This window comes from Ovis canadensis, chromosome 14, assembly GCF_042477335.2.
Source record: "Ovis canadensis isolate MfBH-ARS-UI-01 breed Bighorn chromosome 14, ARS-UI_OviCan_v2, whole genome shotgun sequence".
Taxonomy (NCBI): Eukaryota; Metazoa; Chordata; class Mammalia; order Artiodactyla; family Bovidae; genus Ovis; species Ovis canadensis.
Genome location: NC_091258.1, coordinates 53,116,332 through 53,141,258, shown reverse-complemented (window position 1 = coordinate 53,141,258; position 24,927 = coordinate 53,116,332). Strand labels below are relative to the sequence as shown.

Here is a 24,927-nt window from a genome sequence, read left to right as displayed (position 1 = left end):
ACTATATTATGCCATTGCTTAATAAAATTCAATTTGTTCTACTCTCATTTTACATGTAAACAGTATCTCAAAATTAATACAAAGCACCATATCCCTATTTTGATTGTTATATTATTTAAATTAATTCTAACAGTACTGTTTTGTTTTGAGAAAAAAGTTACTCAGAAATATTTATATGCATAAATATTCATAGAAAATATTTAACAGTGACTAACAATGCATTGGGAAAAGGCTGAAAACAGAAAAGATGTAGAGATCATTTCAAAACTTCCAGGGTAATAATGGAGTGGCAAAATCAAGCTTTCCACTCCACTGAAGAAGAGTCTGATTATCCCCTCATGAATCTTCCTTGGCTCCCTGTACTCTTCTGAGTAAGGAAGCTCAGAATAAGCTCTCTTTTAAAAAAGCAGACAGAAGAAAACAACAATTTAAAAACAAACGTAAACTATACTCTAGGGCTGGATTCGAGAGAGCATTCCAGTCCAAAGTTATCCTTCCTCTATTTAATGTCTATGGTGTATTTCTCTTCGCAAAAGGAAAAAGAGAAATGTAAAAACACATGTAGCTCCATGAGGGCTGAGGCTCAATGTGAAGTTACAGATTAGAAATCTCCTGGGTTTGGAATAGAGTTGTACTGATTGATGTTCGTTGTAGATAAGAAGAATGTATTTTGCAATTTGCAGGCAAGAGTTAGACATTTCAGTAGGCAGAATCTTGTAGGATGACAGTGCCTTGGAACGTCACCATAAGGTACGTCTAGCCCCAGTGTAAACTCAGAGACTGGATTTGGTCAGTGGGCCCTGAATGGTCACCCTCTTGGGAACAGGGTCACAGGTACTTAAATAAGGAGAATCTAATATTTAAACCCAAATGCCAACTTCCCAATTAACAGCTGAGGAAAATCCTATTTCACAGATCAGAACGCTAATTAAATTTTCTCTTGGCTTGCAAGTCTGCATGGGAACTAATAAATTGCGTTTAAAAATTCGAATAAACTAAATGAAGCAAAGAAGAACAGTTCTCAAGATTATAAATTGTTTATAAAGATGATGTAGAAGAATGATGAGAAAATTTTAATTTTAGTATTAATGGAGATTATAGATTTAACTCTAAGTCATGAGTCCTATTATTATTTGTAACCTTTTAATATGGGACATCTCTAAAGACATAGATAGAAAAGAAAACAAACATTAAATACCACACTAGATAAACTACTAAGATAAGATATTTGTACGCTAATTATCTCTATTCAGAACACTTGCCAAAAGAAATGCTGATGTTTGTATGACAAACTATTTCTCCAAAATTTTTAAACTTTTCTCCTCATAGTAAATTAGCCCCAGTGAAATACTTTTAATATTAAGAAAATAGTAAGCAAAGTCTGTCTTTCCATAAAATTGACTTGTACTTTTACATAATTTTATCCTAAAATATTAGTAACAAAAATAATAATTCTCATAAATTTAATTTTGGAGATTATAGATCAATTATTACTGGTAAGATAAACTACATGATTGAATATCACTATATTTTACTCATGTTTAGGCTCAAAGAAATAACTTCTTTGTAACTTCTTAATGTATCCAGTTTTCAAAAAACAGTGTCTGATAGCCCAGTCACAGCAATGTAGGCTTATTCTAGCATGAACTTCAAAACTCTTACATGTATAACTGATTTACTATGCTGTACAGCAGAAGCTACACAAGATTATCAATCAATTACACTCCAATAAATTTTTTTTTTAAAGAGATAACCAGAAAGGACCTACTGCATAGCGCAGGGAACTATACTGAATGTTATGCGATAATCTATAAAGGAAAAGAATCCAAAATAGAATACACACACACAAACATACACACTTCAATACAAAATTTAAGAAAACAAAACAAAACAAAAAACTCATAGCTTCAATCCATTTCCCAGTTCCAAAACCACAGTCATATTTGTAGGTATTTGTTACAGCGGCACTCCATTCTCAGCATCAGTATCTGTCTTAGTCAGCTGGGGCTGCTATAACAAAGTACATAGACTGACTGGGTGACTTATAAACCACCGAAATTTATTTCTCACAATTCCAAAGACTAAATTCAAGATCAGGGTGCCAGTGTGGTTGAGTTCTCCGGAGAGCCCTCTTCCAGACTGAAGACTGTTGGCTTTTTCCTTGTGTCCTCACACAGTGGAGAGAGAGCAGAGGAAGTAGCTCTCTTTTGACCCTTATTAGGGGACTAATCCGGAAAAGGCAATGGCATCCCACTCTAGGATACTCTTGCCTAGAATATCCCATGGATGGAGGAGCCGGGTAGGCTGCAGTCCATGGGGTTGCTAAGAGTCGGACACGACTGAGTGACTTCCCTTTCACTTTTTACTTTCATGCATTGGAGAAGGAAATGGCAACCCACTCCAGTGTTCTTGCCTGGAGAATCCCAGGGACCGGGGAGCCTGGTGGGCTGCTGTCTATGGGGTTGCACAGAGTTGGACACGACTGAAGCGACTTAGCAGCAGCAGCAGCAGCAGGGGACTAATCCCGTCCTGAGGACTCTTATGATCTCATCTAATCATAATTACCTCCCAAAGGCCTCACCTCCTAACACCAACACATCAGAGGAGAGAGTTTCAAATATGAATTTTGGAGGAATATGAACATCCAGTCTCTGACATTCTGCCCCAGAGCCCCCAAACCCATGCCGTTCTCATATGCACAATATATCCATTTCATCTAAATAGCCCCCAAAGCACTTGCTTGGTTAACTTGCTTGGTTTCAGAGGTGCACAGCTAGAGAGGAATTTTACCTTAGGATGAATGTACTCTGAGTCTTATTCATACCTGATTTAGTTGATAGACAAGACTCTGGACCTTAGAGGTGATACTAGAACAAGTTAAGGCTGTTGGGATGGAATGAACTTATTTTTCATGTGAAAAGGACATCAGTTTGGAGGAGCCAAGATGGAATGTTATGAACTGAATGTTTTGTGTTTCCCCCTAAATTAATGTTGAGACCCTCTCCTCAGTATGATGGTATCAGGAGGTGGGGCTCATGAACCAGATCACTGTCATCCTTAGTCTTGAACCCTGGAGGAGGGCGTGGCAATCCACTCCAGTATTCTTGCCTGGAGAATCCCCATGGACAGAGAAGCCTAGTGGGCTACAGTCTATGGGGTTGCAGAGTCAGACATGACTGAGCAATTAAGCACAGCACAGCACAAGAGTCGTGAAAGATTTACTTTATCTCCTCCACTCTGAGGATACAGTGACAAGTTATGAGTCCCTGGGGTGGAAGAGGGCCCTTGACAGAACTCAACCACGCTACAGAAATAAATTTTGGTAGTTTATAAGCCATCCAGCCTACTGGTACTTTGTTATAGTAGCCTGAACCAAGACACAGTCCCAAAGTGCAAATACTAATACCTTCTAACATATTGGGCTTCCCTGGTGGCTCAGATGGTAAAGAATCTGCCTGCAATGTGGGAGACCTGGGTTCAATCCCTGGGTTGGGAATATCCCCTGGAGAAGGGAAACCTACTCCAGTACTCTGGCCAGGAGAATTCCATGGACTGTATAGTCCATGGGGTCACAAAGAGTTGGACATGACTGAGCGACTTTCACTTCTAACATATTAACCATAGGAAATAACACAAAAGTGAGTTCGAAAGAGCTATAAATGCAGATAGATGCTTTTAAATGAGTCATTATAGCTTCATTTCATTGGAGTTTTTATTATTGTACATAGGAGTCTTTGACATATCATTTTCAGTCTGAGGTACACAATCAACCAGCTCTTCTCCTTACTTAGAACTACTTGTTTTATTTTCAGTCTTTTGATTCTGGGCTTTTATTTTATTTTGTCAAAGATTTCTTTATCTCTTTAATGAGAAAATTAGTAAAATAATACAGCTGGTTCCAAAGAGAATACAGGGACTTGTTTATAGAGCCAGTGAAAGGAAAAATTGCTGAAATACAATTGCTAATAAGTTAGATATTTAATTGCTTGATCTCCTATAGAACAATAAAAAGACAACATTTGATGTAATCTTTCACATTTCTAGAGGTCTTTCAGAATTTTAATGTCCAGATTGACTTTGAAAGACACACAGTAGTCTGTTTAGGTGATTATTTTAGACAAAGTAATGTCAACTGCTATAAAGGAAAGACCCTTGATACTCAATGGCTTTAAAAAAAAGCCATTTATTTTATTATTATTCCTGTTCACATGCATTCCAGTTGCTGGCAGGAGTGAGGATGGGTTTCTGTTCCATTCAGGCATTCACGAGCCCCAGCTAAATAGACAACGTCATGTTTAATTCATGGCTTCTTTGGCAGTCTGGACACTGACTGACATCTGCCCAGCCAATAAGAAACAAAGAGAATGGAGGGTCATAGGCCAAGATTTTATGTACCAAGCCTCGAAGTGGCACAGATCACTCCTGCTCACTTCCACTGGCCAGAGCTCCGTCATGCAGCCACACTTAACTCCAGAGGAGGCTGGGAAACGTCACCTGCTCTGGTTCAAGAGGAAAGGAGGACAGGCATAGTGAACTATAAGCCACTGTCTGCTACAACAACCTTGTGGGTTCAGCCTACTGTCCTATTCTTAGGTCTTCCCCAACTGCCTTAGATTGTAGATTTTGGAAGGTGAAGAGTTCACTCCACCAGAACACAGAAGTAGAAGTATCACATTTCAACTTCTCTGGGAATTTCATGCCTGGAGTTCATATCTATCTGCTGTTAGGACAAATGCAGGAGCAGCTAGGAGATAAAATAAAAAATGTTCTAGGCAGGCTCATCTCACTCTGATGGCCCTTCTCCCCAAATATGTGGCCTTTGAGCACTCTATTTAGTTTGAGACTTAGCTTACAATTAAAACATAAATCAATGCCATTTTTGTTCTTCTTTTATCAAAAAAAACAAATGCCTTTCAGAAGAGGGCATTGTGAATGTCAGCTTTCATGTTCTAACCATTTATTTTCCTCCCTATCTAGTAACCCAGGTCAACCCTCTGTCCACAGTAAAGAGAGGGTGTCACCAGCACAAGCGCTGTTTCAAGTCAGGGGACATTAGTTTTAGATGGATGGGTACCATTTCTATTCTGATTCCTGCTGACACAGGTTGGCTGCTCTGGAAAGAAGACCTGACGTTGCTCTCCAGGGCTGAAGTGGTGAGTTTTCTTTTTGATGAAGCTTATTAATCAATGTTTGGCATAAAACCAGGCAGCAAAGTACATCCTGGAATCCAAGAACAAGTCACAATAAAATGCCTGCTGCTAAGGTATTGGACTGTCCTTATCAAAAGTCAGCCTCTAAACCATGCTCATCTTGTGTCTCTTTGGTATTTGGCTCTTAGGGGTGTCCTTTGTTTTTAGGGAGGACTTGGTCTATGTGACATTTTCTGTTATTAGATGGCAAATCTGACTAAAGAGGGAACCGATGAATGATAATCTTGGCTATGGAGGACACTCTGTAACCCTTTTAAAGGTTCCAATGGTTACAAAGGAGGGTTCTAAAGGAAGAGAGACAGTTGTGGTTTGAGTCCCAGGTCTGCCACTTGCCAGCTCTCACACATTGGGCACGTCTCTTCACTGTGTCCAGCCTCAGTTATCCCACCTGTAGCTCATGATACTGATGACAACTTCTGCAAAGAGTTGATGATTAAATGAGGTGATGCACAGACAACTCAGAACATTGTCTCACACATAGTAACCCCCTGTAAGTAATAGCTACTGTCATCATTTTACCAAGAGCCGAAATGCTCCACATGACATATAATTATGGGCTCAGTAGTATTTCCCATGACATGTATTACCAAACTCATAAAACAAGGATAGATGCTAAGAAGCATTTAACACACAATACTCTTGTCAGAAGAGAAGCATCTCATAAGGGTTCACAGGAGGTGGACATCTAAGATGGCCCCAAGATCTCCATCTGCTGGTGTCCAGTTATCTTCTCCTAGTTATTCAATCAAACACCAATCTTAGCGCTACTGTGAAAGGTCCTGAGTCACTTGATGTTAAGGAGGAGAGATTACCCTGTTGGGCCTGACTTAATCAGGAGAGCCCTTAGAAGGGATGGGGTCTTCCTAATGAGGAGATTCTAAGCAGGAGAGGGTCTGTAGGGGCCTCAACAGCTGACAGTGGTCCTTGACTGATAGCCAGCAAGAAAATGGGGCCTCAGTCATTCAACTGCAAGAAAAGAAACTCTGCCAAATCTGAGGGGGCCCAGAATGGATCTTTCCCTCGTCAAACCTCCAGAAGTGAATGCAGATCAGCCAGCAACTCCATCTCAGCCTTCTGAGATCCTAGGAGGAGGATCCAGCCAAGTCATGCCTGGATTTCTGACCCATGGAAACAGGTAATACATCTGTGTTGTATTAAGCCACTAAGTCTGTAGTAATTATTTACTTAGCAATAGAAAACTAATACAGAGTTTCAAATATTTGTTCCTAAGATGATTAAAAAAAAAAAAAGCTTTCCTAAGGCTTCTACCAAAATTTCAGCAATAGTTGCCTCTGTTTCTTCCATGAACTGGGGCTAAAATGCTTCAGTCATTACAGTAGCTCATGGTTGGTATCATATATGCATATGATTGTGCAGAACACAAGAAGTTGTGATCTTTTACATTTCAGAATTCCAGGCCCACTGGTGAGGAGTGTTAATCCTTGCTCCCTGAGGTTACACATAACTAAGGCTAACATTTGCTTTTTATTTGACAACAGGGCATTAGCACACTTCTTAGCCAACACTCAGGTCCCAAGGTAAAGCAGCCAGTGTTTTATAAGTTACCCTATCGTGTATTTAATATTTTCCACCAAAGACAGAAGTGTTTGCACATGTCGTTTTATCAATAAATGAACGCGCATACACTCAGGCAGACCTTCTATCCTGCAGAGCTAATGACTAGGAAGCTTGAAGTAAACAGCACTGTGCACTTGTCTCCAGAATGACTCGCTTGCCAGTTGAAACCTGCAGGAATTTCCTTCCACGGGATGACAGGACACAAATAACAACGGGAACCAAAGTGCAGAGTGAGGGATTTCTTTGGATTTATACCATTATCTCAGCAGATGATCAATTCTTTGTGGAACAAAACAATGAACAGTCACCGAGGCCTTTCTCTTTTTTCATCCTCTAAATGGTATCTCTAGCCATATGGTACTCTGCCCTGAAGTGAGTCACTTTGCTGCTTAAAATAATTAACTGAACGTTAGGAAATGAAATACAAAAGAAATGATGACAGAGTTTTATAAGAGAGGCACAGAGGGTCATGATTAAAAAAGAGGGCTTTAGAGTCACATGGAGACCGATAGGTCAACTGCAGACTCTGCCAGTTTGTAGCCAAGAGATTCCGTACTAATTTTTAATAAAATGGATGCAGGCACTTTGTCTACCACAGAATAAATACTCAGTAACTTGTGGTTATTAGAAGGTTATCATGCAAAATTTCATGTCCAGTCCTCCTTCCTGTTTGTGTCCCCCACTCCCCCCAATCTAACTTGTTGACAGGACTCTCTTTCACAGACCTGATCCTGTGCCTCTCCTACTGGAGATTCTGGATGGCTCTCCAACATCTGGACTAGCAGTGCTGATTTTTCCCCACTTTGGGAAAACTAGGCTTCCCTGGTGGCTCAGATGGTAAAGCGTTTGCCTACAGTGCAGGAGACCCGGGTTCAATCCCTGGGTTGGGAAGCTCTCCTGGAGAAGGAAATGACAACCCACTCCAGCACTCTTGCCTGGAAAACCCCATGGATGGAGGAGCCAGGTAGGCTACAGTCCATGGGGTCGCAAAGAGCTGGACACAACTGAGTGACTTCACTTTCACTTTGGGAAAACTATCGAATCTCTTCAAAGAAAAACGTGTGCATGCACACACACACCTCCCACATAGAAGCATACTCTAAATACATAGCCCAAACTTCACATATAATTTCCAGGGCTCAAGGACCTCCAAACATAGTGGATATTTGTCATCTTTCCTGTTTGAAACAAAGGCACTGTGTGCTAAGTCGCTTCAGTCATGTTTGATTCTTTGCAACCCTATGGACTGCAGCCCACCAGGCTCCTCTGTCCATGGGATTCTCCAGGCAAGAACACTGGAGTGGGTTGCCATTCCCTCCTCCAGGGGATCTTCCTGACCCAGGGATTGAACTCAGATCTCCTGTATTTGCAGGCCATCTCAGCCACCAGGGAAGTCCAATTTGTTTGAAACAAATGCAGCCTGCAATCAAGACTGGCACATCAGATAGGAGCCTCTGGTATGGAGGATCTGTTTCAAATTCTTTGTTAAGGAGCACATTTGTAGGCTTACTTCCCAGGTGCTGTCAGTTTTCAACAGGCATCCTTGGCCTCAGCCACACTGGATCTCCCCAGAGGTTGCTACACACCATCACTGCATTTAACTGTGCTGCTCTTTGGAAATGTACACCCCATTTCCCTGTCCTCCTCCTCCTTATCCCTCAACTCTCCACTCGAATGTGCCCATCTATAAACATTTTTAATTTTGTGGGAGAATTAGCTACTTCTTATAGGCTTCCCTGATAGCTCAGTTGGTAAAACATCTGCCTGCAATGCAGGAGATCCTGGTTCGGGAAGATCCGCTGGAGAAGGGAAAGGCTACCCACTTCAGTATTCTTGCCTGGAGAATACAGTCCATGGGGTCGCAAAGAGTTGAACACAACTGAGTGACTTTCACTTTACTCACTCACTAGCCGCATCTTATGCTGTGCTTATATATAACATTGCACACTGTAATACTGTGTTGTTTTTGTAGTCATTTCTTTTTTTGAGATTGCAAATTCTTTGAAGAAAGAGATCATTCTTATGATCTTATGAACTAAGAGATGATTTTTATGTCTCTCCCCTCAGCGAGCACAATTAGTCCCAGGCATGGGGAAGATACTAAGAAATAGTTGTTAGTCAATAAGTACATGAAAAATGTTCAGTATCACCAGTAAGCCAAAGAAACACAAATTTAACTAGCAATATGTTTGTTTGTTTGTTTTCTCATCTACCAGATTTAGCAAACAAAATGACAGCAAGGGTCTGGGACAGGGTAACCTTCTTCAATGCTGAGGGGGGGTAGGATATAAACTGGTACAAATTTTCTAGGAGATAATTTCAAAAGACTTACCAAGACTTAGTTACATTTATGTCATTTGATCCAGCAATTGCATTTCTAGGAATTTAGTCTAAGGAAACAGTTAAAGATGGGAACAGCAATTAGGATGTGAACACTGATTACAGTGGTGAAAAGCTGGAAACCACCTATTGGTAGGCGATTAGCTAAGTCAACTGTGGTGAAGCCAAATGATGCAATAAAGTCAGTCACTGTAAATGATCTGTATAGGAATATTCCTTAATAATTCATGTCAGAAACTGACTATACCACACTGTTGGATGAAAATAGCTGGTAATGAAATAGTATTGATGGTGGGGGATAGGAATACACAGACAGATACACATAGTACAGTTTTGGAAGATGTACACCAAAATTTGGTGGTTATTGATAGGGTGGCATATGAGTGACTTTTCTTTTATTAACTTCTGTTTGTTCTATAAGGATGCTAATTTGTGTAACAGGGAAGACACACTTTCGTGTCTTGAATAAATTACTCATCCTAAAAGGATATGATCACCCTTCTCTTTCAGTTCAGTTCAGTTCAGTCGCTCAGTCGTGTCCGACTCTTTGCGACCCCCTGAATCGCAGCGCGCCAGGCCTCCCTGTCCACCACCAACTCCCAGAGTTCACTCAGACTCACGTCCATCGAGTCAGTGATGCCATCCAGCCGTCTCATCCTCGGTCGTCCCTTTCTCCTGCCCCCAATCCCTCCCAGCATCAGAGTCCTTTCCAATGAGTCAACTCTTCTCATGAGGTGGCCAAAGTAGTGGAGCTTCAGCTTTAGAGCCCATTTAATTTTAACTCTGCTTATTCTTCTTAGTTTCATTCCCAGTTTCTTTCTTTCTTAGAAGCTTTTTCTTGAAAAAATAAATAATGCATATCCCAGGGTTGAATTCAAATGGATTCTAACGAGTCTTTCTCTCTCCTGCACAGGACCGCTAGTTACCATTCCCAGAGGCACCCATTGTTTACAGTTTTCTGCCTGTCTTTTCAGAGAAACTTTATAAACAAAACTAAAAAATATACATATTCATATTTTTTTCTTACATATTTTTTCTCGCATAAATGGTAGCATACTTCTACGTACTGTCTTGCAGCATGATTTAAATTTTTTAATCTTATTTTTATGAGATATATGCATTACACAATTTACAGAGTTAAATGGTTCTAGAAAAGGCATTTTTGTGAAAAACAGAAGTCTCTTGCACCCACCGTCCCACCCTTATCAATCCCACTGTTGCTCATTAATGAGGGCAACCACTGTCTATTTTCAGCATTTTCTTTTGCTGTTCACATTCTCATCTATAATCTACTGTTACTTCTTGCCTTGGCAGTTTGAGCCTTATTCATTTGCTTCTGTGGAAGGTAATGACAGCTTTTTTCCCTTTCCCCCTCTCTCTGAGTTCGTCTGTTTTACCAACTCTTCTACATTTTCATTTCGGGTAGTTCCTTCTGAACTTTCACTTTCACGGTTCTCTATTCATCTGTATGTAATGTGCAGTTAAACTCATCTACTGAGTTCCAGTGGTCATGTATGGATGTGAGAGTTGGACTGTGAAGAAGGCTGAGCGCTGAAGAATTGATGCTTTTGAACTGTGGTGTTGGAGAAGACTCTTGAGAGTCACTGGGACTGCAAGGAGATCCAACCAGTCCATTCTAAAGGAGATCAGCCCTGGGATTTGTTTGGAAGGAATGATGCTAAAGCTGAAACTCCAGTACTTTAGCCACCTCATGCGAAGAGTTGACTCATTGGAAAAGACTCTGATGCTGGGAGGGATTGGGGGCAGGAGGAGAAGGGGACGACAGAGGATGAGATGGTTGGATGGCATCACCGACTCGATGGACGTGAGTTTGAGTGAACTCCGGGAGATGGTGATGGACGGGGAGGCCTGGCGTGCTGCGATTCATGGGGTTGCAAAGAGTCGGACACGACTGAGCAACTGAACTGAACTGAACTGAGTTCCTAATTTCAATTGCATTTTTCAGGTTTTCAATTCCCATTTGTTCTCTTTTTCACTTTCTAGATCTCTACCAAAATTCTAAATCTTTTATTTCCTTGAGTATATTAAGCACATTGTAGTTTTATGTTAATTTGTATCCTATGCTTGGTAATTTTAAAATTAACTGTTTGACATTGTATATGAAAACTGTAGAGATATTTTGAGGCTTAGAATCATGTTGTTGTCTTCTGGTGAGAACATATATTTGCTTCTAGGAAAGATGTGGAGGGAACTAAGAATCCTGGAACTCCTTCATCCAGGCAGAGTTTATGAGATCTGCATTAGGTCACTTTTATTTCCAGAATATAGCTTTCCTAGTTGGAACCAAAAGTCTGAGAGTTTTACCAAGTTCATTCTTCTCCAGTTTTTATCTCTCTAGCCTGTCTTGATTCCAGTGTCTGTCTTCTTGGATCAACAAGTTTCCTGAAAGTTCCTTTTAGTTTTCAACCTCTTTTGGTACTATATAGAAAAAGCAGTCATAAAGGCTGGGTTTAAATTTCTTAACTTCTTTCTCTTCTGGGCTGTTGTCACTGGCATTGTTGCTCCATCATTCCCTTAAACTTGTGATTTTTCATATTGTGCCCAGATTTTCTCCCTGTTCTTAGAGGGAAGGAGTTTAGAATCACAGATTGAGTGAAAGGGCTTGGTCACTGAGATGCTGAGAGTTCCTATTGGTCAAGCAACTGTCCTACTTCTTAATTTCCCCCTTTGCAGGGAGTAGGGGGTAGGGGGAAGTCTGTGAGAATTTTAAGGCCAGCAGAGTTTGACTATATGAGGGAAGCCGGTTTCTGTAACTTACATAGCTCTTACGATTACCCAGCTCTTAAGATTACCAATAATCTTTTAAGGCTACAAGGAGGTACCTTTCTACAGGGACAATAATGTTCTTTCTGAAAATCACTGCTTTCTCAGGACTCAGTCAAAGGTGTTCAATCAAACACAAGGCATGAAGACAGTTAAATAACAGGAACTAGGACTGCTCTGAGCACACAGACATGATTTACATGGTGCCAGGAAGCATCTACACAAATACAGGAATAAATAAACTCCGAGGATCGGAAAGCTAATGGACCTAAAATTTCTAAAGTAAGTTATTTGCTCATAAATCTCTTTTCTTTGGTGTAGAAACACACATATGGATTCATCAACAAAAATGTTTTATACTTTATAAGCCGGCTTCCCTGTCAAAAATTACAGAAACAAATGAAGTGTAAGAAAAAAGGCAGTAATAGTGCTCCCATCTGATAGAGCACTATACTGTGTGGATCAGTTAACTTTGAAATCTTAAGGCCTCTCTGAGTATGCCTTATTTCTTTTTCTTTCTTACCTAAGAAATATAAAAAAATCTTAAAATATAGGGTCAAAAAAATAAAAAGTCTTTCCATAAGCCATTTCACCTAGATCTTTTTGTCTGTCAACATTAATAATCAAAACTACCATTTATTGAATGCTGATGTTTATTTTTCACCAGGCTCTTTCTACGTAATTATCATGTTTAATCTTTTAGATGCCATTATTAGTTCCACTGAAAGAGAAGGAACCAAAGCCTCAGAAAGATTAAACAATGTGCCCAGAATTAGCACATGCAGAGTTAGGGCTTGATTCCAGATGTGTCTGACTAGAACCCATACCGTTGATAGTACAGAATATTACTGCAGCTCTCAGATACTCAACCACTGTTTGCTGAGTGACTACTATATGTAAGACAACTGTGCAAGGGGTATGACCATGCCCACCCTCAGATAAATGTTGCCCTTCTTTCCCAGGCTCATTTCAATTTAATATCCTAACATCCCAGAGGAGGATTTTTTTCCTTCCAAAGCATGAAACAATGCTGCATACAATTTCATCACAACCAACATTTTAAAAAATATCCCAAATGCCATTCTACAGAGAGCTCTACCATGTTACAGATGCCTCTCTAGTCTCTTTCCTTTCACTTGTGACAGAGAAGATAAAATGGCACTGAGGAAGAATATGACTTGCTTCCCGATCAACTTCATCTGATCTTTATGTATGCGTGTCAGGATTTCATACCATTAATAAACCTTTACACCATGCTCCTTAATGCATCTGTCTTTTCTCATTACATAAAAGTGTGTTTCATTTTGTACTAGCTTATTATTGAGGATGACTGTCTACTGTCAGGGCACAAACAGGCAGAATAAATTCTTTAGTTTATAATGACAATAACATGGGTCCCTTAAGAGTAACATGAGTTGGCGTCTTAGTCAATGTAGACTGCTATAACAGAATACTATACTGGGTGGTTTGCAAACAACAGAAATTTATTTCTCACTGTTCTGGTTGGTAGTCTGAGATTAGAGTGTCAATATAGTCAGGTTCTGGTGTGAGGTCTCTTCCAGGTCGTAGATAGCCATTTTTTTCTTTGTATCCTTAAGTGACGGAGAGGGTGAGAGAGCTCTCTGGGGTCTCTTTTGTGAGGGCACTAATCTCATTCATGACGACTCTATCCTCATGACCTATTTACCTCCCCAAAACTTCACCTCCTAATACCATCACACTGAGGGTTAGGATTTCAATACATGAACTGGTGGTGCTGGGGGTGGGGGGTGGCACAGGACACAAACACTTAGTCCACTGCAGTTCTGCTGATGGTGATGCTGGCGATGGGGAAGAAGTTATAGATTTGTATGGAGGAGGGAAAGTAGAACTTGAAATAAAAAAGCCACATTTGGTCCATATGAAGGAAATTTTGCCTTAATCTCCCTCTGTGGTGACAAGTATTAAGTGTATGCCTGAATAATAACTAATTAGCAAAAACAACTGGCTAAAGCTAATTAAGAGCTGGAATAGGCAGAATGAAGATGGAAAGGCTTATAAAGCATGCAGGAAACCAATATATTTTTCTTTTATTTTCTGGCTAGCTCTTTCATGACAAAGAAATCAAGCCTCCTTTCATTCTGGCTTGAGCTTATACTTGAACTAATCATATTTAATCAGTAGAGCTGTCACTCTATATTCAGGGAAGGTGCTGACCCATTTTGTAATCAACAGCTTTCCTTCTCCTAGAGTAGTTTATAATCAGTGTGATCTACTGGAATCTGTCTTATGAGTTTCACATTTAGTTATGCCAAAGTAAAGACAGTCTCAAGTGAGGGTCGGCATGAGGGGCTTACAGTTGTCTGCCAAGTACAAACCTTTGCTTCTGGAAGTCTCTTGACATCACTGCCATTGGTATCCTCTTGTGACTGAAAGAGTCACTTGGTAAGGCTTAGGAAGAGCATGGTCCATTTTGGAATGGCTATGACTTTTACATGGTAAGAGACAAGATGCCTGTCTTGATAAATTAGGATGTTATTCTCTTATTCCTTATTCCTATGAGTTTAGTCTATAGATTTTGTTCACAGTTAAGGCTAAGACGTAAGAACTCTGCTCTCTCATAAAGATACATTTTAGTGGTCTTTTGTCGGTGCTCACTGGTAATATATAAAACATTATAAAAATAGTTAAGAGGTTTGACTATAAATCAATGAGTTTAAGTGTTAAAACATGTCTTTTACTTTAATACACAGAAAAAAGATAATACTTTGAAAAAATGAAAAGCCAGGCATAGTTGTCTCCATGTCTTAGCAATTGTCAATAACGCTGCTATAAACATAGGAGTGAGTGTGTCTTTTTTAACTAGTGTTTTTGTTTTTGTTTTTTTCAAGAGACATACCCAGGAGTGGGTTATAATAAAGAGGAACTAGGGATGAGAATAACACAGTTTAACGCAATTGAACTCTGCAATTAAATCTCTGCTTCTGTAGATAATTTTCAAAGACATGTTGTTGAAATAAGGCCACTGCCTCCAAGATACAGCAAAGCTGTGTTTTCGTCATGTGACAGCGCACAATCTACTCACCATGTGTGCCTTGAATAATGCAGGGATGAACGACTGGTTAGACAAGTTGAGAACCCTGAGGGAGTCCTTCAGGACGTAGATATTGCCAAAGTCAACTTGACTGGGATGTACATAGATAACTGGGCCTTCTCCGATGCTCTTTAAGTGACATACCTGCAGTCCATGCAAGAGAAACAATACAGGAATGGCTGAAATGATGGGCCTTTAAAATCAAATTGAAACGGAACCTTCTAAGCATCCCTTTATAAAAAGCAAGGACATAAAAGGTTGCTATTAGAATTGACAGTCCTTCTCCCTGATATTCTGTAGTGAAGGGTCACAGGGATGGCCCCTCTGATCAGACCTGAGAATCTAGCATGGAATTCCTCCCTTAAAATAAACCTTTGCTTCCCTGGGTCAGCCCAGAGCCGTGCACTGATGGGAAACCAGAATAACAGTTCGGTATGTGCCACCAGGACTCCAGTCTCAGGAGCACTGAGGGGTTAAAGACCAGCACTTCAAGGCTGGATGTGGCTGTTTGCTGTACTAGCAATACGACAGGGGCACCCACCATGCAAAGCTGTGCAGGCTGGGGGCTGAAATTCGCCTTGCTCTCCCTCCTTTCCACTATGCTCTCGGCCAGGCACTCTGTCTGCCCAAGGAAGGGGGTCTTTTTCTTTCATAAAATGTTTCCTGCTCAGCAAGGTACATCTGTGCTGCATCTGTGCAGGGCAGGCGTGTAGGCTAGCAGGTTACCTGGACTGTGGCACCTTTCAGCTGGCCTGCCTTAATGACGCTGCCTTATGTCAGATGGCTTATCTACATGATCTTATATGGAAGAGATAAAAGCAAAACCCTAGTTTATTATACTCTCTGAGCAATCAGAATCACTTCAAACAAACGCATGTTGACACCATCCAGCTTCCAAGTAAATCCGATGTCTAGGAATTAATAGCCTATTGGGTAACTTCCTTCAAGATTCGTCCTTTGATTCAGCTCAAGCAGCAGAGAGCTTTCCATGTCTCCCTTTTCTCAGGCTTGGAGTAATTAAGGTTAATCGGTGATATAAGTCCAAGAATATAATAAGATATACTGTAGCATATAGTTGTGTATACATATCCAATAATCTACAGGAAAAGACCTGGTGAGCGGTGAAGGAAATCAATCTCAGAGACCACATGTAGCAAGCTAGGGATACCCAGCTTTGTAGTAGGAACAATTGAGAAGGGGTGTGCTGGTCCTCTGTCCTCAGAGATTCTGGTTTCATGGGTCTGGAGAGAGGTCAGGTGTGTCTGTATGTGTGAGGATAAATCAATTGCTATAAAGCACCATTTTCAGAGATATCCACAAAACAGATTCCTGAAGTACCAGCCCTGGTATTTTACCACTGCAGAGAGAAAATGAAAGACTCTAGAAGACCAACAACTAGAGGATATGCAAATATGGTGAGTACCTTACAGGCAAAGGTTAGAATGTCCCCACAAGAAGTACGGCGCTTAGAACTGCAATTCTGAAAACAGGCACTCACCATCGGGGGATCCTGGCTCCCAAAGGTTGAGATGTAAACTGTGGACCTGTATTCCCCAGGCACTTGGGTCTCCAGGGTCAGAGGTATGTGAACTGTGCTGTGCGGGGGGATGATCCCACAGGGCGTGGGACTAGACAGCAGCACAGCAGGCACATCCTGATATACCTGGTGGGGGAGAGAAGCTAGAAGGATAAGCAAGCCTCCGGTTCAGTATGAAGCCAGTAGCACGTTACATTTTTTTGAAACAAGCATTGTCCTGAATCCACAGAGGGTTTTATAATGTACTGTTGTTAGGGCAAGTAAATGGGGATGACCGCCTCAATTCAGCCAAAAGGAACTCTGGCTAAGAGAGGTGCACAAGCCCCAAATCCAAAGTGTGTGACCCAGAAAACTGCAGAACCATCCACAAAGTGAGTTAGCTCAGGACAACGGCTTCCCATGGCCAAATTCCCTGAACAGGGCTTTTGCACCTTCACGCTTTAATCCCTGTCCACTTCACCCCTGTACACTACATCAGTAGAGGCCACTGGCATTTCCTGAACGCATGATACTGCTTTCACCTCCAACCCTTTGCACTTATGGTTACTCTTTCTGCAATGCCCATACCCTCTGACCTGCCCCTCACTCATCCTGAAACCCCAAGGGGTGTCTGGGCCCTAAAGTCCAGGCACTTCCTTTGTTCTCAGGGAGCATCCCTCAGTCCCTTTCCTCAGCCTGCACTATCAACATGTCCATCTTCTCCAAGGGCTATAAACATCTTTAGGGCATGACCTGGGCCTCTCTCCTCAATACCTGCCCACTTTCTGGCCCAAAATACATGCTCAGTATATGTTTTTTAAATGGAAAAACAGGTAGGTGAATAAATGAACATTGTCCATTGTTTACTAGTGTGTGTTCCTAAGAACCCTGTTCTGCAGCACATTATTAAGTTTTTATGTAACACAAATAAAACTTTAAAAATCACATTGCTGGGAGCCCACACCCAAGCCACTGCCTGGGGTGCCCAGTCATCCGCCTGGACACTGAAGCAGGCTGCCAAGCCACCACCGCAGTTGTTCAGGTTTGAAAGAAGCCACAACATACAACTCTAAGCCACAGACATACAAGAGGGACATTTCCTTAAACAAGAATCACCCCTGAATGAGATCAAGCCTGAGCCTTTGGAGTGCGAGCACTGACTCTAAGACCCTAGACCACCAGAGAACTAACCCTGCTGCTGCTGCTGCTGCTGCTGCTGCTGCTGCTGCTGCTGCTGCTGCTAAGTCACTTCAGTCGTGTCCGACTCTGTGCGACCCCATAGATGGCAGCCCACCAGGCTCCACTGTCCCTGGGATTCTCCAGGCAAGAACACTGGAGTGGGTTGCCATTTCCTTCTCCAATGCATGAAAGTGAAAAGTGAAAGTGAAGTCGCTCAGTCATGTCCGACTCTTAGCGACCCCATGGACTGCAGCCCACCAGAACTAACCCTAGGAGGTATCAAATAGTGAGAATTCACACAAAGGAAACCACCTGAATACAAGACCTGGCATCATTCAACCACCAGTAGCACCCTGGGCAGGATGCCTCATCCAAACAACAAAAATACAAACCCAATCATCACCAGACAAGATTACCACCTCACTCAGCCCTGCCCATCAGAGGAAAAACAAACAGACAAAAACTCAGCACAAATCTCACCCTATAAGAAGCTTATACAAACCACTAGACCAACTTTAGGAGGGCAGAATCAAAAGGAAGAAAGAATTCAACCTTGAAGCCTAGAAAAAGGAGACCTCAAACACAATAAGTTAAAAAAAAAATAATGAAAAGGCAGAGTAATACTACACAAATGAAGGAACAAACTAGAAACACAGAAGTCCAAATAAATGAAGAGGAACTAGGCAAACTACCTGAAAAAGGATTCAGAATAATGATAGTAAAGATGATCAAAAACCTCGAAAACAAAATGGAGAAAGTGCAAGAATCAATTAACAAAGACCTAGAAGAATTAAAGAATAAACATGCAGAGACAAACAACACAACTACTGAAATTAAAAATACTCTTGAAAGAATCAATAGCAGAATATCTGAAGCAGAAGAACGAATCAGTAAGCTGGAAGATAAAATGGTGGAAATAACTTCTGAAGAGCAGAATAAAGTTAAAAGGATGAAAAGAACTGAAGACAGTCTCAGAGACCTCTGAGACAATATCAAACACACCAACATTTGAATTACAGGGGTCCCAGAAGAAGAAGAGAATCCCAGGGACAGAAGAGCCTGGTGGGCTACCATCTCTGGGGTCACACAGAGTTAGACACAACTGAAGCAACTTAGCAGCAGCAGAAGAAGAAGAAGAGAAAAAGAAAGGATATGAGAAAATTTTGAAGAGATTATAGTTGAAATTTTCCCCAACATTGAAGAGGAAATAGTCAATCAAGTCCAACAGGCACAAAGAGTCCCATACAGGATAAACCTAAGGAGAAACATGCCAAGTCACATACTAATCAAACTAACAAAGACTAAACACAAAGAAAGAGTATTAAAAGCAGCAAGGGAGAAGCAACAAGTAACATACAAGGGAAACCCCATACGTTTAACAGCTGATCTTTCAGCAGAAACTCTGAAGGCCAAAAGGGAATGGCAGGATATATTTAAAGTACTCAAAGGGAAAAATCTACAACCAAGATTACTGTATCCAGGAAGGATCTCATTCAAAACTGAGGGAGAAATAAAAAGCTTTTCAGACAAGCAAAAGTTAAGAGAATTCAGTACCACCAAATCAGCTTTACAAAAAATGTTAAAGGGACTTACATAGTTAAGAAATACGAGAAGAAAAAAGATCTACAAAATCAACCCCAAACATTTAAGAAAACAGCAATAGGAATATATATATATATATATATCAATAATTAATTTAACTCTAAATGGATTAAATGCTCCAACCAAAAGACTGGCTGAATGGATACAAAAACAAGACCCATATATATATGCTGTCTACAAGAAACCCACTTCAGACCTAAAGACACATATAGTCTGAAAGTGAGAGGATGGAAAAATATATTCCATGCAAATGCGAAGCAAAAGAAAGCTGGAGTAGCAATCTTCATATCAGACAAAATAGACCTTAAAATAAAGAAGATTACAAGAGATAAGGAAGAACACTACATAATGATCAAAGGATCAATCCAAGAGGAAGACATAATAATTGTAAATATCTATGCACCCAACATAGGAGCATCTCAATACATAAGACAAACTCTAATAGACATAAAAGAAGAAATTGACAGTAACACAATAACAGTAGGAGGCTTTAACACCCACTCACACCAGTGGACAGATCATCAAAAGAGAAAATTAATAAGGAAACACAAGGCTTAAATGATACATTAGATGAAATGGATCTCATTGATATCTTCAGGACATTTCATCCAAATGCAGAAGAATACACCTTCTTCTCAAGTGCACATGGAACATTCTCCAGGATAGACCATATCTTGGGTCACAAATTAAACCTCAGTAAATTTAAGAAAATTGAAATCATATCAAACATCTTCTCCGACCACAACACTATGAGACTAGATATCAATTACAAGAAAAAAACTGTAAGAAACACAAACACATGGAGATTAAACAACACATTTCCAAATAACCAACAGGTTACTGAAGAAATCAAAAGGGAAATCAAAAAATTTCTAGAAACAAATGACAATGAAAATACAACTCAAAACCTATGTGATGCAGCAAAAGCAGTTCTAAGAGGGAAGTTTCTAGCCATACAATCCTACCTCAAGACACAAGAAAAACATCGAATAGACAGTCTAACTTTACACCTAAAACAACTGGAAAAATGAATTTAAAAAACCCTCACAATTAGTACAAGGAAAGAAATTATAAAGATCTGAGCAGAAATAAATGAAAAAGAAATGAAAGAAACACTAGTAAAGATTAATAAAATTAAAAGATGGTTCTTTGAGAAGATAAACAAAATTGACAAGGCTTTAGCCAGATTCATCAAGAAAAAAGAGAGAACAATCAAATCAACAAAATTAGAAATGAAAAAGGAGAGGTTACAACAGACAATGCAGAAATACAAAGGATTATAAGAGACTATTATGAACAGCTATATGGCAATAAAATGGATAACCTGGAAGAAATGCAAAGATTCTTAGAAAAGTTCAAGTGTCCAAGACTGAACCAGAAAGAAATAGAAATTATTAGCAACCCAATTACAAGCACTGAAATTGAAGCTGTGATCAAAAATCTCCCCCAAAACAAAGGCCCAGGACCAGATGGCTTCACAGGAGAATTCTATCAAACATATAGAGAAGACCTAATGCCTATCCTTCTAAAACTCTTTCAAAAAATTACAGAAGGAACACTTCCAAACTCATTCTACAAGGCCACCATCACCCTGATACCAAAACCAGACAAAGACAACACACAAAAAGAAAACTACAGGCCAGCATCACTGATGAACATAGATGCAAAAATCCTCAATAAAATTTTAGCAAACAGAATTCAGCAACACATCAAAAAGCTCATACACCATGATCAAGTTGGGTTTATTCCAGGAATGCAAGGATTCTTCAATATACCCAAATCAATCAATGTGATACACCATATTAAGAAATTGAAAGATACAAACCAAATGATAAAGCTCAACATTCAGAAAACTAAGATCATGGCATCCAGTCCCATCACTTCATGGCAAATACATGCGGAAACAGTGTAAACAGTGTCAGACTTTATTTTTCTGGGCTCCAAAATCACTGCAGATGGTGACTGCAGCCATGAAATTAAAAGATGCTTACTCCTTGGAAGGAAAGTTATGACCAACCTAGATAGCATGTTCAAAAGCAGAGACATTACTTTGCCAACAAAGGTCCATCTAGTCAAGGCTATGGTTTTTCCAGTGGTCATGTATGGTATGAGAGTTGGACTGTGAAGAAAGCTGAGCACCAAAGAATTGATGCTTTTGAACTGTGGTGTTGGAGAAGACTCTTGAGAGTCCCTTGGACTGCAAGGAGATCCAATCAGTCCATCCTAAAGGAGATCGGTCCTGGGTGTTCATTGGTAGGACTGATTTTGAAGCTGAAACTCCAATACTTTGGCCACCTGATGCAAAGAGCTGACTCATTTGAAAAGACCCTGATGCTGGGAAAGATTGAGGGCAGGAGAAGGGGACAACAGAGGATGAGATGGTTGGATGGCATCACTGACTCAATGGACATGGGTTTGGGTAGACTCTGGGAGTTGGTTATGGACAGGGAAGCCTGGCGTGCTGCAATTCATGGGGTCACAAAGAGTTGGTCATGACTGAGCAACTGAACTGAACTGAACTGATAATCTCAACAGATGCAGAAAAAGCCATTGACAAAATTTAGCACCATTTATGATTAAAACTCTTCAAAAAATGGGCATAGAAGGAACCTACCTCAACAAAGTAAAGGCCATGTATAGGCCTACAGCAAACATTATTCTCAATAGTGAGAAACTCAAGCATTCCCCCTAAGATCAGGAACAAGACAAGGGTGTCCACTCTCACCAGGATTATTCAACATAGTTCTGGAAGTACTAGCTATAGCAGTCAGAGGAGAAAAAGAAATAGAAGGGATCCAGATTGGAAAAGAAGAAGTAAAGCTCTCACTGTTTGCAGATGACATGATACTGTACATAGAAAACCCTAAATATAGTATCAGAAAATCACTAGAGCTAATCAGGGAATTTAGCAAAGTTTCAGGATACAAAATCAATACACAGAAATTACTTGCATTTCTATATACTAACAATGAAATATCAGAAAGAGAAATTAAGGAATCTATCCCATTCATCATTGCAACAAAAAGAATTAAATATCGAGGAATAAACTTACCTAAGGAGACAAAAGAACTGTACACAGAAAATTATAAGACACTGATGAAAGAGATCAAAGATGGAGAGATATTCCATGTTCCTGGGTAGGAAGAATCAACATTGTGAAAATGACTATACTGCCAAATGCAATCTACAGATTCAATGTGGTCCCTATCAAATTACCAGTGGCATTTTTCACAGAACTAGAACAAAAAATTCCACAATTCATATGAAAACACAAAAGACCCCAAATAGCCAAAGCAGTCTTGAGAAAGAAGAATGGAGCTGGAGGAATGAACCTTCCCAACTTCAGATTTTACTACAAAGCTACAGTCATCAAGACAGAATGGTACCAGCACAAAAACAGACATATAGACCAATGGAACAAGATAGAAAACCCAGAAATAAACCCATGCACCTATGGGTACCTTATTTTTGACAAAGGAGGAAAGAATATATAATGGAGCAAAGACAGCCTCTTCAATAAATGGTGCTGGGAAAACTGGACAGCTATGTGTAAAAGAATGAAATTAGGACACTTCCTAAAACCACACACAAAGATAAACTCCAAATGGATTAAAGACCTAAATGTAAGACCAGAAACTCTAAAACTCTTAGAGGAATACTAATAGGCAGAACACTTGATGACATAAATCAAAGCAAGATCCTCTATGACCCACCTCCTAGAGTAATGGAAATAAAGGCAAAAGTAAACAAGTGGGACCTGATTAAACTTAAAAGCTTTTGCACAGCAAAGGAAACTATAAGCAGGGTGAAAAGACAATCCTCAGAATGGGAGTAAATAACAGCAAATGAAACAACTGACAAAAGATTAATTTCCAAAATATACAAGCAGTTCATACAACTCAATGCCAGAAAAACAAACAGCTCAAACAAAAAGTGGGAAAAGACCTAAAAAGACATACAGATGGCTAACAAACACATGAAAAGATGTTCAACATCACTCATTATTAGAGAAATGCAAATCAAAACCACAATGAGATATCACCTCACACCAGTCAGAATGGCCATCATCAAAAAGTCTACAAACAATAAATATTGGAGAGGGTGTGGAGAAGAGGGAATGTTTTTGCACTGTTGGTGGGAATGTAAATTGATACAGCCACTATGGAAAATGGTATGGAGATTCCTTAAAAAACGAGGAATAAAACCACCATATGACCCAGCAATCCCACTCCTAGGCATATACCCTGAGGAAAACAAAATTGGAAAAGACACATGTATCCCACTGTTCATTGCAGCACTATTTACAATAGCTAGAATATGAAAGCAACATAGATGTCCATCGACGGATGAATGGATAAAGAAGTTGTGGTATATATACACAATGGAATATTATTCAGCCACAAAAAGGAACACATTTGAGTCAGTTCTGATGAGGTGGATAAACCTAGAACCTATTATACAGAGTGAAGTGAGTCAGAGAGAGAATGATAAACATTGTATTCTAATGCACATATACATAATCTAGAAAAATGGTTCTGAAGAACAGGGCAGCAATGGAGAAACAGACATAGAGAACACACCTATGGACATGGGGAGAGGGGAGGAGAGGGTGAGATGTATGGGAAGAGTAACATGGAAACTTACATTACCATATGTAAAATAGATAGCCAACGAGAATTTGCTATATGGCTCAGGAAACTCAAACAGGGGCTCTGCATCAACCTAAAGGGGTGGGATGGGAAGGGAGATGGGAAGGAGGTTCAAGAGGAAGGGGACATATGTATACCTATGGTTGACTCATGTTGAGGTTTGACAGGAAATAACAAAATTCTGTAAAGCAATTATCCTTCAATAAAAAATTTTAAAAAAAAACCAATTCCCACAGTCAAATAGGTTTGAATAATTCAGGGAAACACTTTTCAGAGCCCCCACTTCTGGAAGGAAGGACAGATGGTGCCAGTTTCACCTGCCTGGAGTGCCCCATGGTTTTTCTGTACCTGGTCTGGTTCAACTTGAGCTAATCATAACTCAACATCCTTCTGTGGCAACGATCTGCCTAGCCTTCCTGGACCCTGAGGCCAAAGGAAAATCAGTAACACTGATTCCACCTTTACCAAATGTTTTGATATCTTATTTATCGTGGACTTCTTGAGATACTTTTGATTTCTTCAAGTGCAGCATGAAAACACTGTCCATCTTGATTACTGTTTTGGTCCCCCTGAGGCTGGTGTCTCGCCCTTCCCAGCCCAGATGTGCAGTAACAGCTTCCCTGTCACTCTATGTGACTCAGGCTCTGTTCTGAGCTCTGGAGGTGATCATGCGCTGTGAGTGGCCAGCCTGGGTTCTGCTATTGAACACCTGAAAGCTAGAAAAGGTGTCTCCTGTCACCTCCATTCTTAGCTTCTGGTTTTTTCTCAGAGAAGCCCACAGAATAACTTGAATTCCCTTTTTTATACAGTAGTCCTTTGACTAGGGGTAGCTATTTCATTCCAGTTAATCATCTGTTCCAGGTTAGATGCTGTGCCTGCTCCTCAGATGATGTGGGTTGACCTTCTGGTTACTCTGAACATGATTCTCTATTTTTCAAGCTTCCATTAAAAAAACATCCTGTCAAGAGCTGAAGACAGCACTCCAGCACTGCTTTG

The 24,927-nt window shown here is 40.2% G+C and overlaps 1 protein-coding gene across 1 annotated transcript in view; it reads right to left on the bottom strand.

Annotated features, from left to right (window-relative positions):
• The window catches only part of HYDIN (HYDIN axonemal central pair apparatus protein), a 347,975-nt gene that overhangs the window by 163,228 nt on the left and 159,820 nt on the right, over positions 1 to 24,927 (bottom strand). The window contains 2 exon segments of the mRNA XM_069548980.1: positions 14,977 to 15,129; positions 16,484 to 16,648. Of these exon segments, the coding sequence (XP_069405081.1) occupies positions 14,977 to 15,129; positions 16,484 to 16,648 (318 nt within the window).